The 27,837-nt window shown below is 51.8% G+C and overlaps 1 protein-coding gene across 5 annotated transcripts in view; it reads left to right on the forward strand.

The window, feature by feature from the left end:
• The window catches only part of SPTBN4 (spectrin beta, non-erythrocytic 4), a 77,589-nt gene that overhangs the window by 35,118 nt on the left and 14,634 nt on the right, over positions 1-27,837 (forward strand). For 3 of the 5 annotated variants that reach the window (XM_084860906.1, XM_084860907.1, XM_084860908.1), the window contains exons 16-22: positions 501-1,251; positions 2,912-3,114; positions 6,157-6,247; positions 9,860-10,006; positions 11,678-11,941; positions 24,989-25,213; positions 26,056-26,145. In XM_084860906.1, the coding sequence (XP_084717032.1) occupies positions 501-1,251; positions 2,912-3,114; positions 6,157-6,247; positions 9,860-10,006; positions 11,678-11,941; positions 24,989-25,213; positions 26,056-26,145 (1,771 nt within the window). Of the gene's footprint in view, positions 1-500; positions 1,252-1,582; positions 1,600-2,911; positions 3,115-6,156; positions 6,248-7,523; positions 7,659-9,859; positions 10,007-11,677; positions 11,942-24,988; positions 25,214-26,055; positions 26,146-27,837 lie in introns of those variants that run through there. The other 2 variants (XM_084860909.1, XM_084860910.1) reach the window with 2 other exon arrangements.

The following is a 27,837-nucleotide window of genomic DNA, read 5'->3' on the forward strand; positions in this document are numbered from 1 at the left end:
TTAGAAATTAATGTCCTGCTGGTGTGGCTCAGTAAGTAAATTAATATTGACTAATTTTAAAATATTGTCATCCAAAAATAATAACCTATTATGTTATTTTTTTCATGAAAAAAGCTATTTTTCAAAACAAAAAGCGTAGCGAGAAGAATGGCAGTGTTGGCCATTTTTGCAAATCTCTTTAATGTGGCTTAAAAGAAGGCAGCTGGGTTCTCGGGTCTGCTTCCGCCTGGGCCTTTGTCCTGCAGCCTCTGGAAAACTCTGTGCTCCCTGGAGACAATGCAAAGGCAGATAGCGTCTTCGGGTTATGAGGAAGACAGTCTGACCTCGCTCAGATTTCATTTTGAGAACCGCTGCTCTAAGCAGAAGTGCGGGTAGGGCTCCATTTTCACCCAAGGGCTCCATAATATAAAATCTTTCCAAGGTCACACAGTGGCTGGGTTCTACCCTGAGTCCATCGGCCCTGTCCCCCTCGAGCCACCCACCGTCCTTCCCTTGGGCAGGTGGAACCGCATCGTGGAGCTGGTGGAACAGCGCAAAGAGCAGGCGAGCGCGGTGCTGCTGGTGGAGAACCACGTGCTGGAAGTGGCCGAGGTGCGCGCCCAGGTGCGTGAGAAGCGGAGGGCTGTGGAGAGCACGCCCCGCGCCGGCGGCGCCCTGCAGTGGCGCCTCAGCGGCCTGGAGGCCGCGCTGCAAGCGCTGGAGCCGCGCCAGGCGGCCCTCCTGGAGGAGGCGGCGCTGCTGGCCGCGCGCTTTCCCGCGCAGGCCGCGCGCCTGCACCGGGGCGCCGAGGAGCTGGGCGCCGAGTGGAGCGCGCTGGCTGGCGCGGCCCAGGCCTGCGGCGAGGCGGTGGCGGCGGCCGGGCGCCTGCAGCGCTTCCTCCACGACCTGGACGCTTTCCTGGACTGGCTGGTGCGCGCCCAGGAGGCGGCGGGCGGGGACGCGGGCCCCCTCCCCGGCAGCCTGGAGGAGGCGGACGCGCTGCTGGCGCGCCACGCGGCGCTCAAGGAGGAAGTGGACCGGCGCGAGGAGGACTACGCGCGCATCGTGGCGGCCAGCGAGGCGCTGCTGGCGGCCGACGGCGCGGAGCTGGGTCCCGGCCTGGCGCTGGACGAGTGGCTGCCACACCTCGAGCTGGGCTGGCACAAGCTGCTCGGCCTGTGGGAGGCGCGCAGGGAGGCGCTAGTCCAGGCCCACGTCTACCAGCTCTTCCTGCGAGACCTACGCCAGGCGCTGGCCGTGCTGCGCAACCAGGTGCCAGCGTGGGGGTTCACGCGGGTTGGGGTCGGGGTCCCAGACTGTGCGGAACTGGCGCGACGGGGCAGTGAATGGAGGCGGGTGTTTGGGGGGCCGGGAGGGGGGGCTGTTGGAGGGGCGTGGAAGTGGGGAAAGGATCTGGTATAGGCAGGTGCATTTGTGAACATGTGTGGGCGTGCGTGTAACAGAATTTGAGGATTAGGATGGGAGGGTTGATGTCTTAGCTGAGGTGACTAAGTTTGTGGACCATCCTGAGTGAGTAATGCACTTGGCTGTTCATTCGAGTGGCTTCCAGCGTTTGTGAATTCTCTGGAAGGAAATAGAGTATGAGGATGACTGGGGATGGTTAGTGGGGTTCAAAAAAATCTTGGGGGTGGGTAATCTTTATCCTAACGGAGGACAGAGGGTAAAAGTTATGGAAGTGGGTGATTCGGGCAGAGAGATTATTCGGATCAGTGAACGATTGTGGATTATGAGGTTGTGCGTGCTTAAATTAGCAGATGATCTTCTTACTGGGGCTGGCAGCTGGCAGACTCTCCGCAGGCGGTAACTGTGTTTGCAGCCTGAGGAATCAAGTGTGCTGGTTCTCTGGGAACAGCCGTCCAATTCTGAGATCATTCTGGCTTGGGAACCAATTTTGGGATTTGGGCAAGACAGAACACCAGTTTTCAGATTGTCCAAGAGTAGGTACCAACTTCCGGGGATCATTTGAGAAAGGGTGACCACCAGTGCTGGTCACCTAGAGAAAGCTGACTTAGTGGGAGGATTATCTGGGGGGACAGACGGGAACCCCTAGAATCATGGGGTTACTAAATATTATAGCTGAGGTGGCCTTGAGAGACCCTTTCTGAAAACCGCCCCCCCCCTCCCCACTTTTTACCAGTTAGAAAACCAACCCAGAGAAGAAAATAAAGTCCTTGAGGACACAGGATCCAGTTCCGTCTTTATCAATTAACCCAGTGGTCGGCAAACTCATTCATTAGTCAACAGAACCAAATATCAACAGTACAATGATTGAAATTTCTTTTGAGAGACAAATTTTTTAAATTTAAACTTCTTCTAACGCTACTTCTTCAAAATAGACTCACCCAGGCCATGGTATTTTGTGGGAGAGCCACACTCAAGGGGCCAAAGAGCCGCATGTGACTCAAGAGCCGCAGTTTGCCGACCATGGAGTTAACCAAGTATTTACTAAGTGCCTTCTCTGTAGGAGGCACTATTGTGGGGCTGAGAACACATAAGGAAACAAACCACAAATCCTACCTGCACATGGCTGGCATTTTAGTGGGGGGGGGGGGTGGAGACAATAAATGAGTAAATGCACAGATGCTATTATGTCAGGTATATGCTAGAAATAATAAAGCAGGAGGAGGGGATCTGGCTGGGGTGGGGAAGGGTGATATTTCTGGCAGAGATCTGAAGAAAGTGAAGGAGCCAGCCACGGGGATATCTGGAGGGACAGACTGCCAGACAGAGGACCAGCATGAGCAAAGGCCTGGGTGGGGCGGGGCCACACCTGATGTGTGTGATGCCAGAAGCAAGAGGGAAGAGAGCGGTGTGGGAACCCAGGCCGGCCTCCTCTCCCAGGTCCTGGACGGGGTGGGGGGTGGGGGGCAGGGGATGGGGGGGTATCTGACCTGTGCACCGCCCTCCCCAGGAGCTGGCCCTGTCGGGTGTGGAGCTCCCGGGCACAGTGGAGTCGGTGGAGGAGGCATTGAAACAACACCGGGATTTTCTCACCACCATGGAGCTGAGCCAGCAGAAGACGCTCGTGGCGGTGCGGGCTGCGGAGGGCCTGCTGAGGCAGGGCAACGCCTACGGGGAGCAGGCCCAGGAGGCCGTGGCCCAGCTGCTGGAGAAGTAGGTCCTCCCGTCCCCGGGCAAGGGGCGGGTGAGGAGGCCAAGGTCCTGCTCCTGTCTACCACAGTGTCTGCTTCTCTGCCCTTCTCTGGTTTCTGTTTCATTCTATATTGCTTTTAGATTTTATTTAAATTGACATTTTGTGAAAAGGTATCCACCTGGTGGTTGTCAGCCCAAAGATACTAGAGGATACATGGTGAAAAGTTTCCCAATGTTGCCGTATCTTCCCTGAATCTGCCCTGCTGTTCTGGCCCTGCCTGGGAACCGGGACTCCCCCTGACTCCTAGCCCTTGGCCGCACAGGTCCTGGCCCAGCCTTCAGGTGGGGTGGTGTCCCCCGCTGTGCTGGTTGTCAAATACGGGGAAGGAACACCTGCTGGTTCTCTAGGAAGTGGTCTGTGGAGTGTGTGTTTGTGTGTCACCATCTACTTGTCACCAGCCTGTCTCTTGCCTGTCCTTGTACTGATCATTTACTGGGCAGCCACTGTGTGCCAGGCACTGTTCTAGACCCTGAACAAAGCAAAACAAAATCTCCACTTCCAAGTAGAGTCCTTATAGGGTTTCCTCCAGACCCACTTCCTGGTCACTCTCACTGTTTCTGCCCCTCCTGATGACCCCAGCCCTGATCCAGGCTGGAAGAGGTCTCAGCAGCCCTCCTTGTGACTTCTCATCTCTTTTTAAAAATATATTTTTATTGATTTCAGAGAGGAAGGAAGAAGGAGAGAAAGATAGAAACGTCAGTGATGTGAGAGAAACATTGATCGACTGCCTCCTGCACGCCCCCAACTGGGGATCAAGCCTGAAACCCGGGCTTGTGTCCTGACCTAAAATCAAACCATGACCTCCTAGTTCATGGATTGACCGATGGTAAACCACTGAGCCACACCGGCTGGACATGTCTTCCCATTTCTTGTTGGAAAGCACACCTGTTTATCACCATCCACACCCCCAAGGCCCCAGCCTCCTTTTCCAAGGCTGGAGCTTGCTAAAGGAAACTTTTACAGGATGTTTTTTTCATTCTTTTCAGAGAGAGAGTGGGAATGAGGAAAGAAGGGAAGCAGAGAGGGATGAGGAGGGAGGGAGGGAAGGAGGGAGGGAAGGAAAGAGAGAGAGAGAGAGAGAGAGAGAGAGAGAGAGAGAGAGATTGATGTCAGATACACATTGACTGGTTGCCTCCCAAACATGCCCTTACCAGGGGGCAGGGAGAGACCCCACAACCCAGGTACTTGCCGATGACTGGGGATTTGAACATGAGACCTTTTGGTGTGTGGGCTGGTGCTCTAACCACTGAGAAACACCTGCCGGGCTATCTATCTCTCTCTCTCTCTCTCTCTCTCTCTCTCTCTCTCTCTTTAAAATACATATTTTTATTGATTTCAGAGAGAAAGGGATAGGGAGAGAGAGACAGAAACATCAATGATGAGATGTTTCTCCAAGCTACCTACTGGGGATTGAGCCCAAAACCCAGAATCGAACCAGAACCCTTCAGTCTGCAGGCTGACGCTCTACCCACTGAGCCAAACCAGCTAGGGCATGGGCTGTCTCTTATTTCTGAGGGTCTGCTGTATGCCGGGCTCTGCAGAACTGAGGAGGAGCCTGAAGGACGGCCATCCTCTGCTTCACTCTTCATCCCTTTTCAGTCATTAGTTGCTCCTTTCATTCTGTTGTTTATTCATTTATTCTTCAGCCAATTAAACAGGTAGAGTATGTTCTGGGTTCTGAGTCCTGTGGGGCAGAGCAGTGACCAGTACAGGATACGATTCCTGCCCTCACAGAGCCACCCACTGTCTGGCAAGGACGGCCCCGAGTGACCAGGCCAGGATGGGAGAGCTGCGGAGGGCTGTGTGAGCCCAGAGGGTGCATCTGCCCAAGGCTTGTGCCCGGTGAGGCTGGGAGCACAGCAGAATTGAGACAGACCCAGTTCTTGCCACCCCCCCACACACACACCAGGTCCCAGTTATTTACTGGTCTAGGGATGGTTTTCCCACCAGGTAGAAGTAATAAAAATCCATTCCTGGAGTGGAGTATTACTGTCCACACGCAAAAGTGGGGCACAACCATGCAGAGTGCCAGATCCTAGTCCCCTCAACCTGTGAGATTCTGGGCAAGTCACAGACCGTCTGTGGGCCTTGCCCAGCCGGGAACCTGACCAGCCTGGGTGCCAGGTGCTGACCTTTTCTGCGTTTTGCACATGAAGCTTAGAGAGGGTCATTAACTTGCCTAAGGTCGCAGCCAGGAAGTGGCCCAGATGGGATTTGAACCATGCCATTTCCACCCTCCTGGAGGTTTCCTCATCCCAAGGGCTGAGGGCTGACGTGTTGACTGGTGATGGCCTGGAGGGATTGATTCAGTTCATTTTCAGAGCTGAGTCTGGGCATGAAAACGTCAGTCCTTTGCTTGTTTGTCTTTGGCCTTTCCTATGCTTTCTTCCAACTTTGCCCGGGCTCTCTGTAAGTTTTTCTCGCCTGCTCTGCTTCTTGGCCTCCAGCCTCAATCTATCTGTGCATCTCTGTATCTCTTTCCTTCTCTCTCTCTCCCTCCCTCCCCTCACTACTGCCTCTCTTTCTGTCTCTCTGGCAATAATACTACTTCATACCTTTCCTTTTCCTAATTTCTCTACCTCGGTCTCTTTCTTTCTCTCTCTAGGTCTCTGTCAAGCACTCCCCCCTTGAGGTCTTTGCTTATTTATTTGTCTCTGGTCTTGTGTCTATGTGTGTCTCTGTTTTTCTCTCTCTAGGCCTTTACAGTCTCTCTCTCTGACTATCTCTCCCTCTTAATCTCTCTCTAGGTGTCTCTCACCAAGTTTTCTGTTATTTCTGTCTGTATCTGTTTCTTCCTAGATGTCTGTCTGTCTCTCTGCACCTCTCCACCTCTGTCCCTGGCTCTGCCCCACTTTGTCCTGGCTTTGCCTCTTCCCATCTTCCATCTTGCTATCGTCTCCTCCTTCTCCTCCTCCTCCCTGCCGAGCCCCATGCCTTCCCTCGCAGCCCTACTGCCTGTGCTCCCACTCAGGTTTCCCCAGTCCCTATCTCCCCATCCTTAGGAGCCAAGAAAACCAACTTCGGGCCCAGCAGTGGATGCAGAAGCTACGTGACCAACTTGAGCTGCAGCACTTCCTCCGAGACTGCCACGAGGTAGGAATGCCAGCTGTGCTGGGCACAGTGATTTCTCTCCCAGGAGGAAAGTGCTCCAGGGCAGAGGGGCGGTGGGGGTGGGGACGCCCCGTCTAAGTGGGTCGTCAGGCAAGGTTCACTCCGAGCCACCAGAAGCCCTGCTTCCGTGCGCATGCTCCGTAGGTTCCTTCCCCCCCCCCCCCCCCGCCCGCCCCTCCCGCCAACGCTGGCTTTGGGGAAGGAGGGAGGGATTCTGGGAGCCCCTGGCAACGGTGGTGCGCGCGTCCGTGCCTTCCGGCCCCGCGGGACTGTGCGCCGGTCTCACCTTTCCTCTGGTGATTTGCAAGAAGCGCGCTGCTGCCTGCCGGAGAGAGGAGCGCGAGACTGGAGGGGGTGGGGGAGCGCAACTTCAGTCACAGATGGCCCAGAAACGAGCCTTTGCCCCTTTAAAAGTGTCCAAGAATCAAGCTCTGCCCCTTTAGAGATGATCTATACACCCAAAAGGATCGCCCCAAATCAGATCCCTCTCCACTCATTAGAGAAGGTTCAGGAGTCACACACACTCCCCCCCTCCTTCCCCTGCATCCCATAGAAACGTTTGGGATTCTGATCGCATTAGAGCTGGCCCAGGAAACTCTTTTGTAACCCCCACATAGAGACGGTTCCGGCCTCATTCATCTACCTGACCCAGAATCATTGCTCTCCCCCCACAGGCTGATCCAGTATCTAAGTTTCCCCCAACCAAGGATGGTTCAGGCGCTAGGCCCCGATCCCCCCATTAAAGATGGTTAAACTGTTCTCTCACATTTGAAAACCCACTCCCACATAACTGAAGCTTACTAGAGATGGGTCTGGGACTCAAGAAGCCCACTGGAAATGGAATCAGGAACTCCCGGTCCCTATCCTTCCCGGTGGATATGATTCTGGACTGAAGTTTTATAGATGTCCCCCTCCCCTCCCCCCATCTTCTACTCCTGTGACTGAGGTGTCCCGGAGTCCGAGCCCCTTCCCATTAGAAATGGTTCAGGAGCCCACCCCACCCCACCATACTCCCCACCTCACATAGGTAGCCCAGGGCCCAGACCCCGCTCCCGAATTTCATTTGGTCCAGGAGTTCCTTCCCCCTCTCCTCCTGAGATTGTTCTGGGCCAAGTATTATAGCAACCATCTGAGAGGGCACAGAACCCCCACCCCCAGGCTTCAGGGAGGGGGGTGATTGTGCCTCCACCCCCAGCTGGGCCCCTGCGAGGCGGCTGGCACGGAGGCAGGCAGGGGGCGCGCGCGGGCGGGCCGGCGCGCTGCCGCGGGGCGCGGGCGGAGGCGGGGGCGCGCGCCGCCGGAGCCTCGGTCGCCGCCGCCGCCGCCGCCGTTGCAGTGAAGGGGCGAGAGCCCGCCCGCCGCAGGGACCCAGCCAACGCCGACGCCGCTCCAGGTCTCGGGGGCGCCGCGGGGGAGGAGGGGAAGGGGCCGGTGCGCGCCCCCGGCGAGGCGGGCGGGCGGGGGAGGGGGCTTGGGCGCGCGCTCGCCCTTCGGCCGCGGGAGGCAGGGACGCGGGGGCGCGTGGGCGGGACGCCAGGACCCTAACCCTGCGGAGGCGCTGGGCGCCGGGAGCTGTCCGCGGTGCTGCTGCGGGCGGCACTGAGAGGACGGGTCCCCAGGGACTGAGGCAGAAAAGGGGGGACTTTTAAGGACACTGGGGTAGTGTGGACTTGTCCTGGGGTTAGGGAGGTCTTAACCTCTCTAAAGTGCTCTCCTTTGGGTAATGGGGAATCGGAGATTGTTCCTGGGGTTGGGAGACTCTCAGCCTTTTGGGTTTTTCCCCTTATTTTGGGGGGATCTGTATTAGGGTTAGATGATGGGGCGAATCACATCTGCGAGGGTCTGCCTTGGACGATGAGGGTCTTGGACTTGCTCTGGCTTTGAGAGGCTCTGGTTTCGGGGGCTTTCCCCTGGTTGTCGGGGACTGTCTTTGCCCTTGGAGATGGGGTCAATCACTCTGGGGCTTTACCTTGAGGAGAGTACCCTGTCCTTCAGAGGCTGTCTTCACTGCGATCTGTGGCTGCCATTGGCAAACTCTTCCCTTGTGTGGGAACCGATGAACTGAGTCAGGGGTTTCAGCCTCTGCCTTGGCCCGTGTGTGTGTGTGTGTGTGTGTGTGTGTGTGTGTGTGTGGCTGTCCAGAACCCCTGGGAGCATATGCTCTGGGGACACGGAGTGGGGTTGGGCCAGTGGGGGATTTGTCCTTGGCTATGACTGCATTTGCCTCCTGGGACCGCTGAGCTAGAGTCCATGTTTTTTTGGTGATTTTTTTTTTTTTTTTTTTTTTTTTTTTTGCAGGAGGGAGGAGGAGGATCTTATGACTGGGGGGAGGTGGAGAAGGGGGAGGAGCAAACTTTCTCAGGTGCCAGTTTTGGTCATGAGTGGGGAGGTTGGGTCTTAGGGCACAAGTCTTATTTGGGGGCTCAGAAAGCAACCTTGTGATTGGTCCTGCTCAGGTAGTGAGAGGCGCCCCCTCAGTGCTTGCATTTTGAGTGATTGGTTTTGTTGGTGAGACTAGAACTGCCTTTCGTGTTAGGGAGGGAGCTGTCTGGGGAGGTTCTGTCTGGTCCATGTTGGGGAGTCTGGGCCTAGCTTTTAGGGTAGATTCATTTGGGGAGCTAGTAGGCCACCTTGTGGCTTGCATTGGGGGTTGACTTTGGTAGGGGGCTGGGACTGGTCGTGATGTGGGAGAACTGTGTTCTTGGATTGGGTCCTCATGGCCGGATTTAAGGAGTCCTGTGGGCTTGTTGGGGAGGCTGGATATGAGCTGTGGGGGATGGGTCTCCCCCAGATTGGAGGGCTAGTTTGGAGGGAACTATACTTGGCACCAGTTGGGAGGTTGTTTAGGGGTTCAGCTGGTCATGGCGGGAGGGGGGGTGCAGGGGGGCTGGGGCTAGGTATAGAGGCTTCACTTGATACCTGAGGAGTGGGTTGGGATCTTGCATTGGAGGTGGCTGAGACTAAATCAAAGGGTCTAAATGTTGCTGTTGGCAAGGGGGGGGGGGGGGTCCAGGGGCTGAATTGAAAATGAGCTAAGTTAGGTTGGAGGACTTGGGCATGAGTAGGACAAGGCTGTCTAGCTCAGGAGCCCTGCCTTGGGGCTTAGGATTTATGGGGAAGGGCTGCCTGAGAACAAGGGGGGTGAGGAATAGAGCATTCTGGGTACCTTTCATCCATTCTCCTCCCTGCCCCCCCCCCCACACACACACAAAAAAAAGCTTCACTTGGAAAATTTTCTTTCTTTTTAAAAAAATATATTTTATTGATTTTTTACAGAGAGGAAGGGAGAGGGATAGATAGCTAGAAACGTAGATGAGAGAGAAACATCGACCAGCTGCCTCTTGCACACCCTCTACCGGGGATGTGCCCGCAACCAATGTACATGCCCTTGACCGGAATCGAACCTGGGACTTTCAGTCCACAGACTGACACTCTACCACTGAGCCAAACCGGCTTCGGCCACTTGGAAAATTTTCCATCCCTTCCTCCTCTGCCCCAAACCTAGCAGTCCTGGCCCTGAACTTGGGACTTCTGGAGGGGATGAGAATTATGCCAGGTTGGGAGAACCATCTGAGCCCCTCCTCCTGTCCACAGCTGGATGGCTGGATCTACGAGAAGATGCTGATGGCTCGAGATGGCACCCGGGAAGATGGTCACAAGCTGCATAAGAGATGGCTCCGGCACCAGGCATTCATGGCCGAGCTGGCCCAGAATAAGGAGTGGCTGGAGAAGATCGAGAGGGTGAGGGTGCAGAGGGTCCCTCTTCCTGTGCCAGGCCCCGAAGGCCTCCAGGGAGCCCACTTCTCGCCACCAGCCTGCTGTTGTCACACCTGTGAACTGGTTCAGATCGTGGCCATGTTTGCTTCTAGCTGTGTGGCCTTAAGCAATTCACGTAGCCTCTTTGAGCCTTGATTGTCCATTTGTAAAATGGCAGCTTCTCTTCTGAATGGTGTCCACACCCTCCTACCTTCTAAATACTAGGGAGGGCAAAAGTAGGTTTACATTTGTTCCTAGGGGAAAAGACATGCAGGTTATGGTCACTACAATAGCTTTATTTACCTAGAAGATAAATCATAATTGATGCAAAATAATAAGACAAATAATACAAATAAATAGTAAAATAATGAATAAAGAAATAATAATATAAGAATACAAGCCACATACAACTATAAACCTACTTTTGCCCATGCCTGTATTTCTTTTTCTTTTCTTTTTTTAATTTCATTCTTCACAGTTTTTAAAAATATATATATTTTATTGATTTTTTTACAGAGAGGAAGAGAGAGGGATAGAGAGCTAGAAACATCGATGAGAGAGAAACATCGACCAGCTGCCTCCTGCACACCCTCTACCGGGGATGTGCCCGCAACCAATGTACATGCCCTTGACCAGAATCAAACCTGGGACCTTTCAGTCCGCAGACCGACGCTCAATTCGGTTTCGGCAGCCCACGCCTGTATTTCACTCTTTCCTGCAGCCTCCCCCGGCAGGCTTCCTTCCATACCTTTTTAGAGCATTAAGTAGCCAGGCGGGGCAGCCCCAGGGAGCTAGGGTTAAAGGGGGCTTGCATTCCTACAACCCTGGGTTCTAACTGTGTCTGTGTGCCTGTTACCCCATGTGTGTGGGGAGTTGTGTTAATCTCTTTGAGCCTCAGTTGGCTGTGCTTTAAAATGAAGGAAATAATGAATATAAGCTACGTAAGTGCTTAACACAAGGCCAGGCACCTAGGAGCTGTAATGGCTCTGGTATTGTTACTTTGAATGTGCTCTAGGCCAACATATGTTGGAGTTTGACTTCAGTCTTGGCAGGACCCAGGCAGATTTTTTGCTCCAATCTCAACCCCCAAAACTGCCCTCTACTCTGGCTGAACCCCAAGACCTGCAGCCCTGGATATCCCCACTCTTCTGACTCAAACATAGATACCCAGTGGGCCTTAAACTCTTAAGTGGCCATAGATGCCCCCTAAATGGTGGCACATGGCAAAGCCACTCTTCTTGACTTTGAGTTTAATGGAAGTTCCTCTCTCTCTCCTCCCCCTCCCTTCCCTGCCTCTCTCTCTCTCTCTCTCTCTCTCTCTCTCTCTCTCTCTCTCTCTCTCTCTCTTATGGCCTCTATCCATGGTTCTGAACTTATGGGAATGTCTCTGTGGCTATCACTTTATGACTGTCTCCCATGTCTCTCTGCCTCTCTGTCTTCCTCCCCACACTTCTGTCTATCTGCCGTCTGTCTTTCTCCTTGTCTCTCTTCCCATGACTGGCCCCTTTAATCTCTTCACCTACCTCTGCATCCACTCCTCATGTCTGTCTCTCTCCACATCTCTCCCTGCTTCCTGTCCCATTGCCTCCATAATTTCCTGTCCCCTCCCACCATCCACCCCTCCCCCTCACGGCCTGACTCCACTGTCTGGGGCAGGAGGGCCAGCAACTGATGCAGGAGAAGCCAGAGCTGGCGGCCTCGGTGCGGAAGAAGCTGGGCGAGATCCGGCAGTGCTGGGCCGAGCTGGAGAGCACCACCCAGGCCAAGGCCCGGCAGCTCTTTGAGGCCAGCAAGGCTGACCAGCTGGTGCAGAGCTTTGCTGAGCTGGACAAGAAGCTTCTCCACATGGAAAGCCAGCTGCAAGACGTGGACCCCGGGGGGGACCTGGCCACCGTCAACAGCCAGCTGAAGAGGCTGCAGGTATGGCCTGGCTGACCCTGGTGGGGGCTTTCTGTGCCACAGCGGGGCCTGAGCCAGGGATGGACTTGGCTCGAGGTATTTCAGACAGAGGGGATTTAAGACAGAGACTTCTTTCAAATGTGTTAGAAGAACTGGAAACAGAAAGGGAAGATGGGGGCAGTCCAGCTAGTAGTAAGTGTTGGAAGCAGCTAGAACCCTTAGGGCATGGGATAGAAAGGGGAGAGAGAGGATTCAGAGCCAAGAAGCAGTAGGTGAATAACTGGTACACTGAGGGTTCACAAGACCCTGCCCTCTGCTTCCTGGATAGAGAAACGAGGCCCAGAGGGAGAGGACTGGCTTTGCACAGAATAATGATTACCTCTGTGTAGTGCTTCCTGTCCGTCTCACGGACACCTCCCCCCAACCTAAGAGATTGGTATTAGCATTATCCCCTCCCCCGTTTACCGATGGGGAAACAAGCACCGGAGGTGAAGCGCCACGCCCAAGGACACAGCTGGCCAGTGTCTTCCTTACCGACTGGGGGGCTCTGAGAGAACACACACAGCTGGTGGGTGCCCAGTATCTGACCGCGTGACGTAAGTAGCAGGAGGTGCAAGTGTAGGTGTTGCCTCTCACCTCCCGAGGTGTGCCAGCTCCTGCCTTGGCATGCCAGGAACCATGCCTGGCCATGACTGAAGAGAAACTGAGGCTCTGGGGAGAGAACTTACTGGCCCAGGGTAGCAGGAGGCAGGGGCTGGATTAAATCCGGGTCCTTATAGCCTTCACACACCTTGGGATCCACCTTCTGCATGGTTATGCTTCTAAAGTGCTTGGTATAGGCTCTGGCAGGGAAAAGTTGACTCAAAATAAAAGTATAGTGATGCCAATTGGTATGTAATTATTTATCTATGCAGCAAATCTTTATCGAGCACCTGCTGTATCCAGATGCTTTTCTGGGTGCTGTGAATGCCCACAACCAAGGTACATGCCCTTGACCGGAATCGAACCCAGGACCCTTCAGTCCCCAAGCCGACGCTCTATCCAGGCAGAACTGACAAAAATCACTGCCCTCATCGGGCTCACAGTCTGGTGAGGGAGACAGGCAAAGGAGCAAAGAGACACCATCTGAGTGCGATGCTGGTGGCGTCATTGATTTATATCAGGGGTCCTCAAACTTTTTAAAGTGGGGGCCAGATCACGGTCCCTCAGAGAGCTGGAGGGCCGGACTATATGAACTACTAATTCCTACTGTAACACCTTGGCTGCGCTCACTGCCCAAAAAACCTGGCGGGCAGGATCAGACTCCCCTGGGGGCTGCATGTGGCCCGTGGGCCGTAGTTTGAAGACCCCTGATTTATATGCACCATCGGGTCTCAAACACCTTGGTCTACAGGACCTGGCTACCTCTCCTAAGTCATTGAGCTCCCCAAAGATCTTTCGTTTGTATGATTATACCTATTTGGCATTTACTACTACATTAAAATTTAAAACATATATACTTATTGATTTATTTAAAAATAGCAATGGCCAAAACCGGTTTGGCTCAGTGGTAGAGCAGGTTCGATTCCGGTCAGGGGCATGTACGTTGGTTGCAGGCACATCCCCAGTAGGGAGTGTGCAGGAGGCAGCTGGTCGATGTTTCTCTCTCATCGACGTTTCTAGGTCTCTATCTCTCACCCTTCCTCTCTGTAAAAAATCAATAAAATATATTTAAAAATTAAAATAAGATAAAATAAAAATAGCAATGATAAACCCAAAAGCATTAACCCAAAAGTCTTCTTTTAAGAAGACTAATTAGCCCTAGCTGGTTTGGCTCAGTGGATAGAGCATCGGCCTGCAGACTGGAGGGTCTCGGGTTCGATTCTGGTCAAGGAAAGATAGCTGGGTTGTGGGCTGGGTGCCCAGTAGGGGGCGTGCAGGAGGCAGCCAATCAATAATTTTCTCTCATCATTGATGTTTCTATCTCTCCTCTCTCCGAAATCAATTAAAAATATTAAAAAAGAAATAACTATATTTTCCAAAACAAAAGAAAATGTAGTGAGGAGACTGGCATTGCTTTCAGTGCTGCCACTCTCTTTTGTGTCCTGCTTAATAGAAGCCCTGATCGTCACCTTGCTGCATTCACTCTGCGGGAGGGGCATGGGCCAGATGGGCCCTGCAAGACCTGGCTCTACACTTGGGAGAGGATGATGAAGGCAAATGGCACCTTAGTGTTTTAATTAAAAGAGTTGTAACCTTGCAGACCTCCTAGAAGGATCCCGGGGTCCCCAGGAGCCCCCGGAGCACACTTTGAGAACCTCTGATGTACTTGCATGCCAGGCACAGATACCCCTTCCTGCCCAGCAGCCTATCTGGGAAGGGCTGTCCATGGCCCTTCAGGGCCGTGCTTAGTTCTCGTCCACCCTCCTCCCTTGATGCTCCCAGACAACAGCAAGGAAGGTGACCCTCCCACTGGCCTCTGAAACATGGAACATTGCCTGAGCTGGACCCCAGGGCTGGACAGGCAGAGGACACATGGGGATGACTCAGCCCAAATCTGCTCCGAGGGATTGCCCAGAATATCAGCAGAGACAAGTGGTGGCTAGATGGTCAGACAGAGAAGGGAGCTGGCAGTACCAGCAGCCAGGGGCCGAGGGAGAAGAATGTGGGGAGGGAGGCAGACAGACTTGGGTTCAAATCCCAGCCAGGGCCCCTGTTCCATTCCTCTCTGAGCCTCTGTCATCCACGTTAGGGCAGACTACCTGAGGGCTCCCAGAGCAGGTGAGGCTGTGCCCTGAAATGGCCCTTGGGATGTGGTGAGCTCCCAAGAAGTGGGATTCTGAGGCCCAGATTCCCCACCTGGACCAGAGGCATGCTCCACTGAGGCCTGTGTGAGGAGGGTCCTAATGGGGGTCTTGACAAAAGTGTGGGCAGGGGACGGGGAGGCCACGGAGATGGTGAGCCGGGTGGGGTTCAAGCCGGAGACTTTACCTCCTGAAGAGGCCAGGGAGGAGCGGGAGGGGCAAGTCACCAAGGGGGCCCTTGGCCAAGAATGGCAGCCAGCCCTTGGCACTGCTGCAGGGAGGAGCCAGAAAATGATATCCCGGCTTCTCTCTGCTCTCATCCGTCTCCTGCTTGTGCCCCACAGCCCAACCAGGGCCTCCTCCACGGGTGCACGCACTCCCACAGCGTCCACACTTGGTTGAATGCTTGCTGTCGCTGTCTTAAAGTTCTTAATAATATTTGAACTAGGGGTCTTGCATTTTCCTCTTGCACTGGGCCCACCCCACTGGCAGCCAGAGGGTAGGGTGAGTACAGGTCAGCCCCCTGGGGCACAGAGCAGGTGGAGAAGCTTGCTGGTGGGTCAGGAGTGGCAAACAAAGACAGCCAGCCCAGCAGCAACTATTCCTGGGGTGATGGGTGGCCTCACCATGACAACTAACGCTTCCCAGCCCGCTCACTGGGGTGGGTAAAGGCACATGCTCAGGACTCAGCAGATCTGGGTATGGGCCACTTACCAGCTATGTGGTGGGAGGCAGGTGGCTTTGCCTCTTGCTCTGAGCCCCAAGTGCCTCCTCTGTGCATGGGACGGACCCCACTGCCAAGCCACTCCCGACGGCAGGCCCACGGAGGCAGCACAGAATCACGGTCGAGGCCCTGGATGCTGGAGCTTGGCCGCCTGGTGAGAAGCCCTGGCTCTGTGACTTATCCTGGAAGTGATTTCTCTTTGTGCCTCAGTTTGCTCTTCAGTAAAATGGACGTGATAATAGTACTGACCTTCTGTGCATGGACACAATGCAGACAGTGGTTTCAGAATTGCTGACCCAACAGATCTAGGATTCAGTGTTTGTTTTCAGGCTTTTCCATTTTAATGTCTTCAGCCGGAGGAGATATCATACACTGTGTTCAGAAGTTATTTGGGTTCGTTTTTTCTTCACCTTCACAGTGGTTGTTATTATGGGGCAGAGTTGTGTCATTTGTTTCTGTTTTATTCCATGTGGGCATTTCCCCTGTCTGTAGAGCTTTTTGGAAATGTATTTGGGGGTGATAATATCAAGCATTAATATAGTGCCCAGAGTTAGAGCCGTCTTCAGTTCACTTAATCTTCCCAAACTGCCTACTCAAGTGATGCTAATCAGGAGCTCCTGCCTCCTTCCCGCTCACACGCCTGGTGCGCAGACCTTTTAGATTCCCCCATTCTCCAGGAGGGAGCGTGTCCACTGCAGTGTTTGCATTTGCATTTTTGCATTTGCATTTTGGGGATCTGGTGAGCGTGGGCATCCTTCTCTCTCCTTTAGGCCATGCAGTTTTCAGAGGAAGGGTTTGGGGCCTCCTAGCCAGCTCTTCCCTCCCCATGGGGTGCGGTTACCCCACCAAGCCCTGGACGCCATGAAGTGGGGTCCCCAGGGTTTCAGGGAGAGCCGGAGACCAGGGGGGAAGCCACCATCTGGCCCCTCCAGGTCACAGCCTTGGGCGCCGGCGCCTTTTCCCCAGCAGAGGGAGCCTGAGCTCAGGCCCGAGTGACTCATGGCCAAGGTCCCCAGATGGAGCCCAGCTGCGCCTCAGGAGTTGCCGCTGGGGGGGGGAGGGGCTGCCCAAAGCCCGTTGTCCTCTGGGGCCCTCTGGAGAGCACAAACACGGGGCATGTGCAGGAGGGAGAGGGTGCCCAGCTAGACACACATCCTGGCTGCTCCACCGCTCAGCTACAGGCCAGGCTGGGCTGGGGGAGGTACTGGCTCCCGCTGGACGTGTGAGTGATCCGGCTCCCCTCCCTTCCCCTCCCCTCGGCCTTTCTCTGGGCCCCCCGTTTCCCTCTCTTCCTCTCCCTGGTTCCCTTCCTCCCTCCCTCCCTCCCTCCCTCTCTCCCCTCTCCCTCTCTCTCTGTCTTGCTCCCCCATTTCTTCTGTGACTGTTTCTCTCTGTTCCTGTCTCTCCCATCTCGGTCTCACTCCCTCGATCTCTCTTATCACTGTGTCCTCCCCGTGTCCCCACCCCAGGTCTAGGCCATGTGACCCAGAGTCCTCTCTCAGCACCTCCTGCCCAACTGTCCTTCCGGCTGAGGGGCCAGATGGTGGTGTCCCAAGCCCCCACTTTCCCAGGCCAGAGGGGCCTGGCCAGCTGGTCTGGCTCAGCCACTGGCTCCCGCTCTGGGGGAAACGCTGACCACCTGCCATCTGAGGGTCCAGCCAGGGGAATGTGCTGGAGGCTTTGCAGCTGCTGTGCTGAGTCCCCGGGGACTCTTCACCACCCTCCACCCCAAGTGCGGCTCTTTCTCCGGCCGAGGAAGCACCTTCCCCCCTTTTCAATTCTGGGTGCCACTTTCTTCACCTAGCTCAGCACGGGCGAGGGCTAGCATGTCAAACTCACTGCGTGCCTCGTTTGGCGTGCAGCCTGCCGGCCTCACGTGTGACATGCTTGGCCTAGGGGAACAGGCCATGTTCGGGAGCTCCAGGGTCCATTCCGTACCATGTGACCAAAGGCAAGTGACCTCACCTTTGTGAGCCTCAAGGTCCTCAGTTACAAGAAGCAGTGACAGAGAACCACTAGATCCTGGTTACATGATCCTGGGTTCAAACTTTGGCTCTGGCAGTTTTTAGTCAGTACCAGGGACTATACCTCTGTGAGCCTCGGTTTCCCTCTCTGGTAAATGGGAAGGCAGCACGGTGGATCTGAGTAGGAATTAGGTTGATCTGGGGTCAGCACCTGAGGCTTTTTTCAAAATGGGCTTTTCTTCCTCCTCCTCCTCCTCCTCCTCCTCCTCCTCCTCCTCCTCCTCCTCCTCCTCCTCCTTCTCTTCCTCCTCCTCTTTCTCCTCTTTCTCCTCCTCTTCCGCATCCTCTTACTTTTAATGTCTTAAATTTTTTCCTTTTTTATAAAACTGATATCTGATTTCATACCATAAAGTGCAGTTCAGTGGTTTTTAGTGCATTTGCAAAGTTGAGCAACTCTCACCACTAATTCCGGAATATTTTCTTCACCCCATAAAGAATCCCCGTGCTCATCAGCTCCCTCTACTACTCACGGGAGTGGAGACATGCAACATGTGGTGCTTTCTGTCTGGCTTCTTTCACTTAACGGTGTTTTCAAAAGCCATCCATGTTGTGGGATGTGTCAGTACTTCATGGCTCCTCCGGTTTTAACGTTTAAAGCTAGTTTAACGTTTTAATGTTAATCTTTAATGCTACCCAGCTAAGGGAGGCACAGCAGCAGGGTGACTAGTCAAAGTCAACACACATTTGCAGAGACCTACCCTGTGTGGGCACAGTGCCAGGCTCGGATCCAACTGTGAACAAACATTGTCCCCTCCAGCCTTATGGACCTCAGATGCTGTTGTGAGGAACACATGAGTTATCCCTCGTCTGGTGCTCAGAGCAGTGCCTGGCGTGGAGTGAGCATCAGGCCGTGTTACCTGTTATTGCTGTCATGCAAGAACTTCAGGCAGAAGGCTGGGAAGGAAAAGGCTTCCTTCCCCTCCACACACACAGTCGCACCCTCCAGGGGTGTGAGTGCTCCCTGAGATTTCCTGTGCGCACACAGACACATGGCGCACACACCAGGCTGAAGCTTGCCTTTTCACTTGGCAAAATACCTTCGGAGTCCTTTCTTGTCACAAAGTCTGTGGCTGTACCATCCTTTTAAAGTTGCATGGTATTCCACGGCCAGTGCGGCAGTCTGTCTTCAACCAGCCTTCTGTTGGGAGACCTTTGGGCTGTTTCCAATCTGCCAGCATAAATAACACTGCAGCGTTCATCTCTGCCTGTGTGTATTTGAGCCCACGTGCAAGTGTTTCTGTAGACAATGGTCCTTAAAGTGGCGCTCCTGGGCCCGAAGGCACACCATTAAAGATAGGTTGCTAAATGCCCTCCGGAAAAGGCGGGAAACACCTGCAGGGTGGCCGGCGGCAGCCCCTCCCCTGCAGCCACCACCGTTAGGTGTTGTCCAACGTCTTCATTTCTGCTGCTCTGGGAAGTGGCAGGGAACTGTCCTGTAGTTACTTTAATTTGCTTCTCCCTGAGCATTGAAGGAGGCAGAACACCTTTGTGTGTGTAATGACCAGTGTGCGGTCCTCAGGGTACATCGGACTTGACGTATGTCGTTTTGTGGTTATGTTGCCATCTCCCATTTATTTATTTATTTATTTAATAAATTTTTATTGTTCAGATTATTACAGTTGTTCCTCTTTTTTCCCCCCATAGCTCTCCTCCACCTGGTTCCCATCCCACCCTCTTTCCTTACCTCCCCCATTGTCCTCATCCGTAGGTGGACAATTTTTGTCCAGTCTCTTCCTGCACCCCCACACCCCATTTATTTATTTTTTAAAAGTTCCGTCATTTCGACGTCCATACATATGTGCTTTATGCTTTTTATTATTTATTTACCACAAGTAAAGGTCAGGAATTGTCATCTTTCTTTTAAATTTTGTTACTGTGTCACTTCGTTACTGCTGTGTATGTGCTCCATGGGAGTGAGTAGGTGCTTTATATAGGTGGGCTCCGACTTATGGCGAAAATCACGTTATATCATGCCTTAGGAACGGATCTCTAACGTAACCCAAGGACCTACTGTGCATTAAATGGGTGTTCAGAATACATGGAATTTCCATAGGAGTAGAAAAGTGTCCGTGTCTGGAATCATTCCATCTTAGGTCATATGGCCACTTGCCGGCGGTTGTGGACGGTTTTCATATAATGGAAAGTGGAACTTAAAACTTTAACACTTAGGAGTTTCCTGAATTCTATTTTCATCTTCCTCGCAAAAAAGGTTTTTGGGGTTACTATTTTATTTTTCTTTGATTTCTGTAGCTTATGATTAAGCCTTTTAAAAATTTCCATCTTAGGCTGAAACTGGTTTGGCTCAGTGGATAGAGCGTAAGCCTGCGGACTGAAGGGTCCCAGGTTCGATTCCGATCAAGGGAATGTACCTTGGTTGCAGGCACATCCCCAGTAGGGGGTGTGCAAGAGGCAACTGATCGATGATTCTCTCTCATCGATGTTTCTAACTTTCTATCCCTCTCTCTTCCTCTCTGTAAAAAAATCAATAAAATATATTAAAAATAAATAAAAATAAAAATAAAAACAAAAATTTCCATCTTAGATGGTTTTGACTTGTTATAGTTTGATTTTCACTCATTTTTATGACTCTTACAGGATATGATCTGTATCAGCTGGGACTGGGATGCAGTTTATAGACTTAAACCCAGATTGACTTAGGCTAAGAAGGGACATTTGGCTCCGGTAGCTAAAGATTCAGAAGGCATGCAGCTTCTGGCATGGCTGGGTTCGTTCCTCAGTTATGTCCTCAGGCATGTGTTTCAGTTTCTGCACCCCACTTTCCTCTGGTTGGCCTCACTGTTGGGAGCCTGTTTCCTCGTAGTGGCAAGATGGCCCCCAGTAGGGCGGGTCTACATTCTATCAGCTCAGGAACCCCGTGGGAAAGAGAGTACCCTTTCTGAGCTCACACATTTTCCCAACAAAAATGGAAAGAGTTTTCATTGACCAGTTTTAGGTCACATGCCATCTTTTAACCAACCCTTGTGGCCATGGTGACTCAGTATTCTCATTGGCAGACCTGAGTCACATGATCATTCTTGGATCCACTGGATTTCATCAGCTCTTCTAGAAGCCAGAAGGGCTTTCATTGGCCCAACATAGGTCACATGACCCAGTCCCTGTGGCCAGGTTGATTTCAGTGTTCTGGTTGGCCAGGCTTGGGTCATGTGGCCACCCTTGGCCCTGTAGGTTTTATTAGTTGCCCAAGAAGCTCAGGACCTGAGCGTGGGGCTTGAGGTGCTGGGAAGGAAGGAAGGGATGGGTGTTGAGCTCTGCACTAAAGAACCTTAGAACAAAAATCTTGACTTGGTTCTTAAGTTTTAAGCTCTGGCTTACAGTCTTTTGCCCTAATCTGTTACCGCTTAACTTCATTATTATTTTGTTTTCTTTTCTAGCTTCTGCCCATCTGTTTAGAATCACACAAGTCATATGTGTATATTACTTTGTTTTTTGTTTTGTTTTGTTTTAAAATAGATTTTACTGATTTTTTACAGGGAGGAAGGGAAAGGGATAGAGAGATAGAAACATCAATGATAGAGAAACATTGATCAGCTGCCTCCTGCACACCCCCCACTGGGGATGTGCCCGCAACCAAGGTACATGCCCTTGACCGGAATCGAACCTGGGACCCTTCAGTCCACAGGCCGACGCTCTATCCACTGAGCCAAACCGGTTTCAGCTGTGTACATTACTTTGAGTAAAAGACCTTACTGACCTACAAGTCTTCAGTGAAACAAAGCCGCCCTTCCGTATACCTCCCAGTCTCACACCCCAAAGAGAACCTTGATTGTTATTTGTGTGCACTCTTTTTGACCTCTTTCTAGCACTTACCAATTTACCTACGTGGATTTTTAATGTTTTTATTTTGTTCTTCATGTTTAATTAAAAAATTTAAATAAATAAAATTTATGTTTCAGACATGAAAAACCCGCCTTTACCAGTTTGGCTCAATACATAGAGCATCAGCCTGCAGACTGAAAGGTCCCAGGTTCGAATCCAGTCAAGGGCACATGTCTGGGTTGCAGGCTTGATCCCCAGCCCTGGTCCGGGCATGTATGGGAGGCAACCAATCCATGTATATCTCTCACATAGATGTTTGTCTCTCTAAAAAACCAATGGAAGAGTTGTGTGGGCCCTGATCTGCAACGCTCAGTTCAACAGTGTGTTCTAGAGACACTGGGCAACATTTATGAACACTGTACTGTTCTTTGTAATAAAACATTTTAAAGACAAAAAAAAATCAATGGAAAAAATATGCTCAGGTGAAGATTAACAACAACGACAAAAACACATACAGCCCTGGCCGGGTGCTCAGTTGATGAGAGCGTTGTCCCATACCCAAAATGTTGTGGATTTGATTCCACTCAGGGCACATACCAAGCTTTTGGGTTCGATCCCCAGTCAGGGCACTTATGGGAGGCAACCAATCATTGTTACTTACATTGAAGTTTCTCTCTCTAAAAGCTCTTCCTTCCTCTCTCTCTCTCTCTCTCTCTCTCTCTCTCTCACACACACACACAAATCAATAAACATATCCTTGGGTAAGAATAAGTGGGGGGAAAATATAAAAATCCTATGTGAGAAGTCTCTACTTCACCTTCATTGCCATTCACCCTAACCCTAACTCATCCCCAGAATAGGTACCATCTGTTATTAATTCTTGTTTATTCCATGGAAATTTTTTTCTGTAATATTTTTATTGATTTCAGAGAGGAAGGGAAAGGGAGAGAGAGAAACAGAAACATTAATGATGAGAATCATTGACTGGCTGCCTCATGCACACCCCCTACTGGGGATCGAGCCCACAACCCAGGCATGTGCCCTGACTGAGAATGGAACCATGACCTCCTGGTTCATAGGTTGATGCTCCACCGCTGAGTCATGCTGACGGGGCTATTGCAGGGAAGTTTTATGCATCTGCAATCCACTACAATTATATGTTAATATGTATGTTGAAAATTCCTTTTCCTCTTGACAGTCAGTCATGACCGTCATTCAGTACTATTATGGATTTGTTTAACCATTTCACTCCTAATGGACATGGAGGTTGTTTCCCATTTTTCCCATTATAAATTCTGCTATGATGAGATCCTTGGACAGAAATCTCTGCTACAGTGAACATCTTTGGACAGACATCTTTGCGCACATGTGCCAGTACTTCTTTAGCTATATTCCTAGAATCAGATATACAGGTGCTGGATCAAAGCATTTTGACACAGTTTGCATTTTGATAAGACCTGCCAAATTGCCTTACAAAAAGGCTCCATTCGTTTACACCTCTGCCAGTCTGGCTGAGTGTGCTCACCTCCCTGCGTCTTTGCCAGCACTAGATATTACTGACCTTTAATGTTTTCCCTTTGGCAATCTGATGAACAGAAAAGGATACCTTGTTTAATCTGTATTTTTCTGCTCATTAGTGAGAATGGGCATCTTTTCATGCATTTTTTTTTTTCCTTCTGTGTGTTGCCTCTTCACATTTGATGCCCATTTCTCTTCTGGGTGGTATTTCCTTGTTGATGTCATTCATTTGTACCTCGAACAAATCACAGCCGAAGGACGTGCTATGTGTCAGGCACTGTTCTAGGAATTTAGGAACATAGAGGTGAATTGACACAGCCTCTGCCCTCATGAATCTCACATTCTAGAAGCAGGAGACCAATAAAAAACCTGGTGGGTGGGTATGAAGAGATTAAACCTAGTGGGTGGGTGGGTAGGTGGGAATAGATTAACCAAATTACTTGTATGCATATATACATAACCCAGGACACAGACAATAGAGTGGTGAAGGCCTGGGAGGGGTGGGGTTGGGCTAGAAGGTTCAATGGGGGGGAAGGGAAATTATGTAATATTTTTAACAATAAAGATTAGCGGGGGGAAAGAATAGGATTGAAAAGCAAAACAAGCCCTAACCAGTTCGGCTCAGTGGATAGAGCATCGGTCTGGGGACTGACAGGTTCTGGGCTAGATTCCAGTCAAGGGCATATGCCTGGGTTTTGGGCTCAATCCCCAGTAGGGGGCATATAGGAGGCAGCCAATCAATGATTCTCATCATTGATGTTTCTATCTCTCACTTCATCTCTGAAATCAATAAAAATATATATCCAATATAATAAAAGCCTCGGTGGCATCACGCCCTCACACAACATCATCACAAGATGGCCGCCACAAGATGGCCAGCAGGGGAGGGCAATTGGGGGCGAGATCAGGCTGGTAGGGGAGGACAGTTAGAGGTCATCAGGCCCGCAGGGTAGGGCAGTTGTGGATGATCAGGCCAGCAGGGGAGGGCAGTTGGGGGCGACCACGCCTGCAGGGAAGGGCAGCTGGGAGCAAACATGCCAGCAGGGGAGGGCAGTTGGGGGCAATTGGGCTGGCAGGGGAGCACTTAGGTGTCAATCAGGATGGCAGGGGAGTGGTTAGGGAGCAATGAGGTAGGCAGTAGGCAAGTGGTTAGGAGCCAGCAGACCTGGATTGTGAGAGGGATGTCCGACTGCCTGTCTAGGCCCGAATCTTGGGATTGGGCCTAAACCAGCAGTCAGACATCCCCCAAGGGGTCCCAGACTGGAGAGGGTGAAGGAAAGCAAAACAAAAACAGAACAAAACCTACAAATAAAAACAATTACCCGATGGTGGTCAGTGCTGAGGAAACAAAGAGGGTGGTATAAAGGGGAATTCTTTGATTATTAAAGACAGTAATTCCTTGCTGTAATACATATTAAATATTTTTCCAGTTTGTCATTTGCCTTTAACTACATCTAGAAACTTTGGCTGATGTGAAAGTATTTTATGTGGCCAAATTTGTAAATCTTTCCCTTTATGGTTTTTGTGCTTGGAAAGATTTTCTCCATTTCAAGATTATAAAAATCTTGCCCAGGTCTTCTTCTTCCATTTACCTTGTGGATCTACTTATTCCATTTAATCCATCTGGAATTGTTCTCAGCATAAAGTGAGGAAGAGATCCGGCTGAATTGGCTAGCCAGTTGGCCCATGACCATTTGTTGAATAATCCATTTTTTTCCCTTGGAGGTTTGAAATGGCATCTATAAAACCTATGAATTCTCCTCTGCTTTTGCACTTTGTGCCTATCCTATATCACATCAACCTTTTAAATCATTATAGCCTTGCATTTATTTTTGCAATTTGGAATTGTTGGTTCTTTGGACAGATTACCTAACTTGTCTGGGCCCCAGTTTTCTCCTCTGTAAAACAGGGTTACCATCAACCGTGAAAGTTTTTCTGAGAACTAAAAAAATTAATGGACGATTTTAGTCCAAGGGGTCAGGTAAGCCTCTTGAGAAGGTATATTTGATCTGAAATCAGGACGTACCTGCTTGGCAGAGGGGATAGCAAAGGCAGAGGCTCTGGGGCAGGAACTGGCTAAGGGGCTGCAGGTCAGAGGGACGGCAGGCTTCTGGAGGGACTCCAGCAAGGGGGGAGTGGGAGGGGTGCCGCAGGGAGGGCTGTGCTGTCACTACAAAGGTTGGAGAGCCACGGCAGGATGGGGAGGGAGAGTGGGGCCCATGACCCTGACCTGTTCCCACAGTCGATGGAGTCGCAGGTGGAGGAGTGGTACCGAGAAGTGGGAGAGTTACAGGCGCAGACGGCGGCGCTGCCGCTGGAGCCCGCGAGCAAGGAGCTGGTCGGCGAGCGGCAGAGCGCGGTGGGCGAACGCCTGGTCCGCCTGCTCGAGCCGCTGCAGGAGCGCCGCCGCCTGCTGCTCGCTTCCAAGGAGCTGCACCAGGTGGCGCACGACCTCGACGACGAGCTGGTGAGGCCGGGAGCTGGGAGCCGGGGGAGGGGGCGGTGCCAAGGTGACGGGGCGGGGCGTGAGGCCAGAGGCGGGTCAGCGGGTGGAGGCGGGGACCAGGCCCTGGGACCTTGGCCGTGTAAGGGTAGAGATGGCTAAGAGACCTGAGACTCGGTAATTCTATCTTTCACTCATTCATTCACTTTTCCACATTCATTTACTCGCTTTCAAACGTTTATTCATTGGCTCATCCTTTTGCACTTCACTCATTTACTTGTTATTAATTGACTAGTATTCACTCATCATTCATCCACTCATTTCCTCATACAGTCACTCACTAATTTGGTTTATCATTCTCACCCCAGCCCTGTGCTTGGAAGATGCTGGAGTCACGGGGATGACCGAGGCAGACCGCTTTCCTGCCCGCAGAGGGCTCAGCGTCCAAAGGGGAAAACAGCTTGTCTGTCCCCAGATAGTCACAGGTGGTCAGGACTGTGATGGGAGCTCAGAGGCTATGGGAGCCCAGAGGAGGCAACTGGTCAAGGTCCGAAGTCAGGGAGGGTTTCCTGGAGGAAGGGGTTTGTGGGCTTGGATGTGAAGAAAGAGTAACATGAGCTTGCTGAGGGAGTAGGAAAGGAATTCCAGGAGGGAGAGCCTGCCTGTGCAAAGGCCAGAGGTAGGCATGAGCCTGGCCTGAGTGTGGAGAGTGAGATGGGGCATTGTCCAGAGAGGAGGCCAAAGCTGTGAGCAGGCCCTTCGGCAGCAAAGGGCCTTGCGTCCTGTGCAGGTGGCTCACCGTTTAGTTGGGGTGCAGGGGTCCTGGGAGGCATTGTCCCTTGACCAGCTCCCTGTATCCTCCCCAGGCCTGGGTCCAGGAGCGGCTGCCGCTGGCCATGCAGGTGGAGCGAGGCAGTGGGCTGCAGGCGGTGCAGCAGCACATCAAGAAGAACCAGGTGAGCAGACTCTGGTTGCTGGAGGGGGTTCGGGCACTTTTGCATCTGAGTGACAGGAAATACTCAAGGTCATTAAAGCCAGAAGGGGGACTGAGTGGGTCCTGTCGCTGAAGACGCAGCAGGTACAGAAGCTCCAGGTCTCCATGATGTCGTCAGTTGCTCAGCTTCAGCTTCTTTGTTTGCTTGTTCTGCACTAGTTTTGTTCTAAAGCTAATGCTCCTCTCCTGGTGGTTAGAGGCCTCCAACAGATTCAAGTTTATATCCCACACAAAATTGGAGAAAATGTCTCTTTTTAAAAAGACGCCCAGGCTCACTAATCAGCCATAGTTCCAGGAATCACTCTTATTGGCTCAACGTGAGTCACGTGTCTACTCCTGAGCTAATTGTGGAGGGCAGGGACTTAGACTGCTGGGATTGGCTTGGTCCCAGAGAAGGGCCCACTCTTGGAACAGCAGGTGGAGTAGCCTTAACTTTATTTCCTGTGATGAGACGGAAGCAAGGAGGTTCCCCACAAGAAAGTCAGAGTCCCTTGACTAGAAGTAAGGGGAGTGGCTGTAGGGCCATGAAAATGAAAAACAACAACAAACAAAAACTCAAAACACCCACAGGGAGCAAGAACAGAGAGAATCAGTGAGCGTGCTGACTTCTGAGCTAAGCACTGTGGGGCATTTGAGCCTCTAAAATCACTAGGTCTCTGCTGGGCCTCAGTTTCCATGTCTAAATAGTAGAGTGCTGGTCTAGAGCAGTGGTCGGCAAACTCATTAGTCAACAGAGACAAATATCAACACTACACGATTGAAATTTCTTTTGAGAGCCAAATTTTTAAAACTTAAACTTCTTCTAACGCCACTTCTTCATTATAGACTCGCTCAGACTGTGGTATTTTGTGGAAGAGGCAGACTCAAGGGGCCAAAGAGCCGCATGTGGCTCTCGAGCTGCAGTTTGCTGACCACAGGTCTAGAGCAGTGATTTTCCAATCGCTTAGGAGAGGAAACCTTTGGTCAAAGCAACTCTTTTACCAAAGCTCAAAGTGAGGCACATAGCAAAGGAATAATAATAATAATAATAATAGCAAAAATGCATTGATTAAAGATGATGTGCCAAGTACTGTCCTAGGGGGTCATGTCGGTTATTTCATGTAATCCGCACAATAACCCTCTGAAGTAGGTATTGTCAATATCCCTTTTAAAAAAAAAAAAGATGCAAGAATGAGACTGAAGGATGGTGGGGAGGAGGGTACACAGTTATTTTGAAAGGTTTGTGGTTGTGCTGCACTAGATGGAGCTCTTTAAGAGGCTGGAGTTTTCTCACATTTTGTTTTCCCATCCTGATGAAATTACTCTGGGCGGCAGACGGCGCTGGGGACGAACAAAGCCGGCTCATCGCTTTCGAGTGCACTGAATGTGTAAAACTGGAGCCCGGCGGCGGGTGTGAGTGCCGGGCCACAGGGCTGTTAAAAGAACCATCGTTGCTGATGCTGACTGAGCACCCACTGTGTGCAGACACAATTCTAAGTGCAGCACTGCCCGGCACCCACAGGCGCCACCAGCCAGGTGGCTCTGCCATGTTCCTCAGCCTCTTGGTGCCTCCGTTTCCTCGTCTTTAAGATGAGAATGGGGCTGGAGTGAAGACTGGATGAGTGGCTATGGTCTTGCTTAGCAAAGTGCCTGGCAGGCAGCAGCCACTCAGTAA

This window comes from Pipistrellus hanaki, assembly GCF_964339955.1.
Source record: "Pipistrellus hanaki genome assembly, chromosome: 15".
NCBI classification, from domain to species: Eukaryota; Metazoa; Chordata; class Mammalia; order Chiroptera; family Vespertilionidae; genus Pipistrellus; species Pipistrellus hanaki.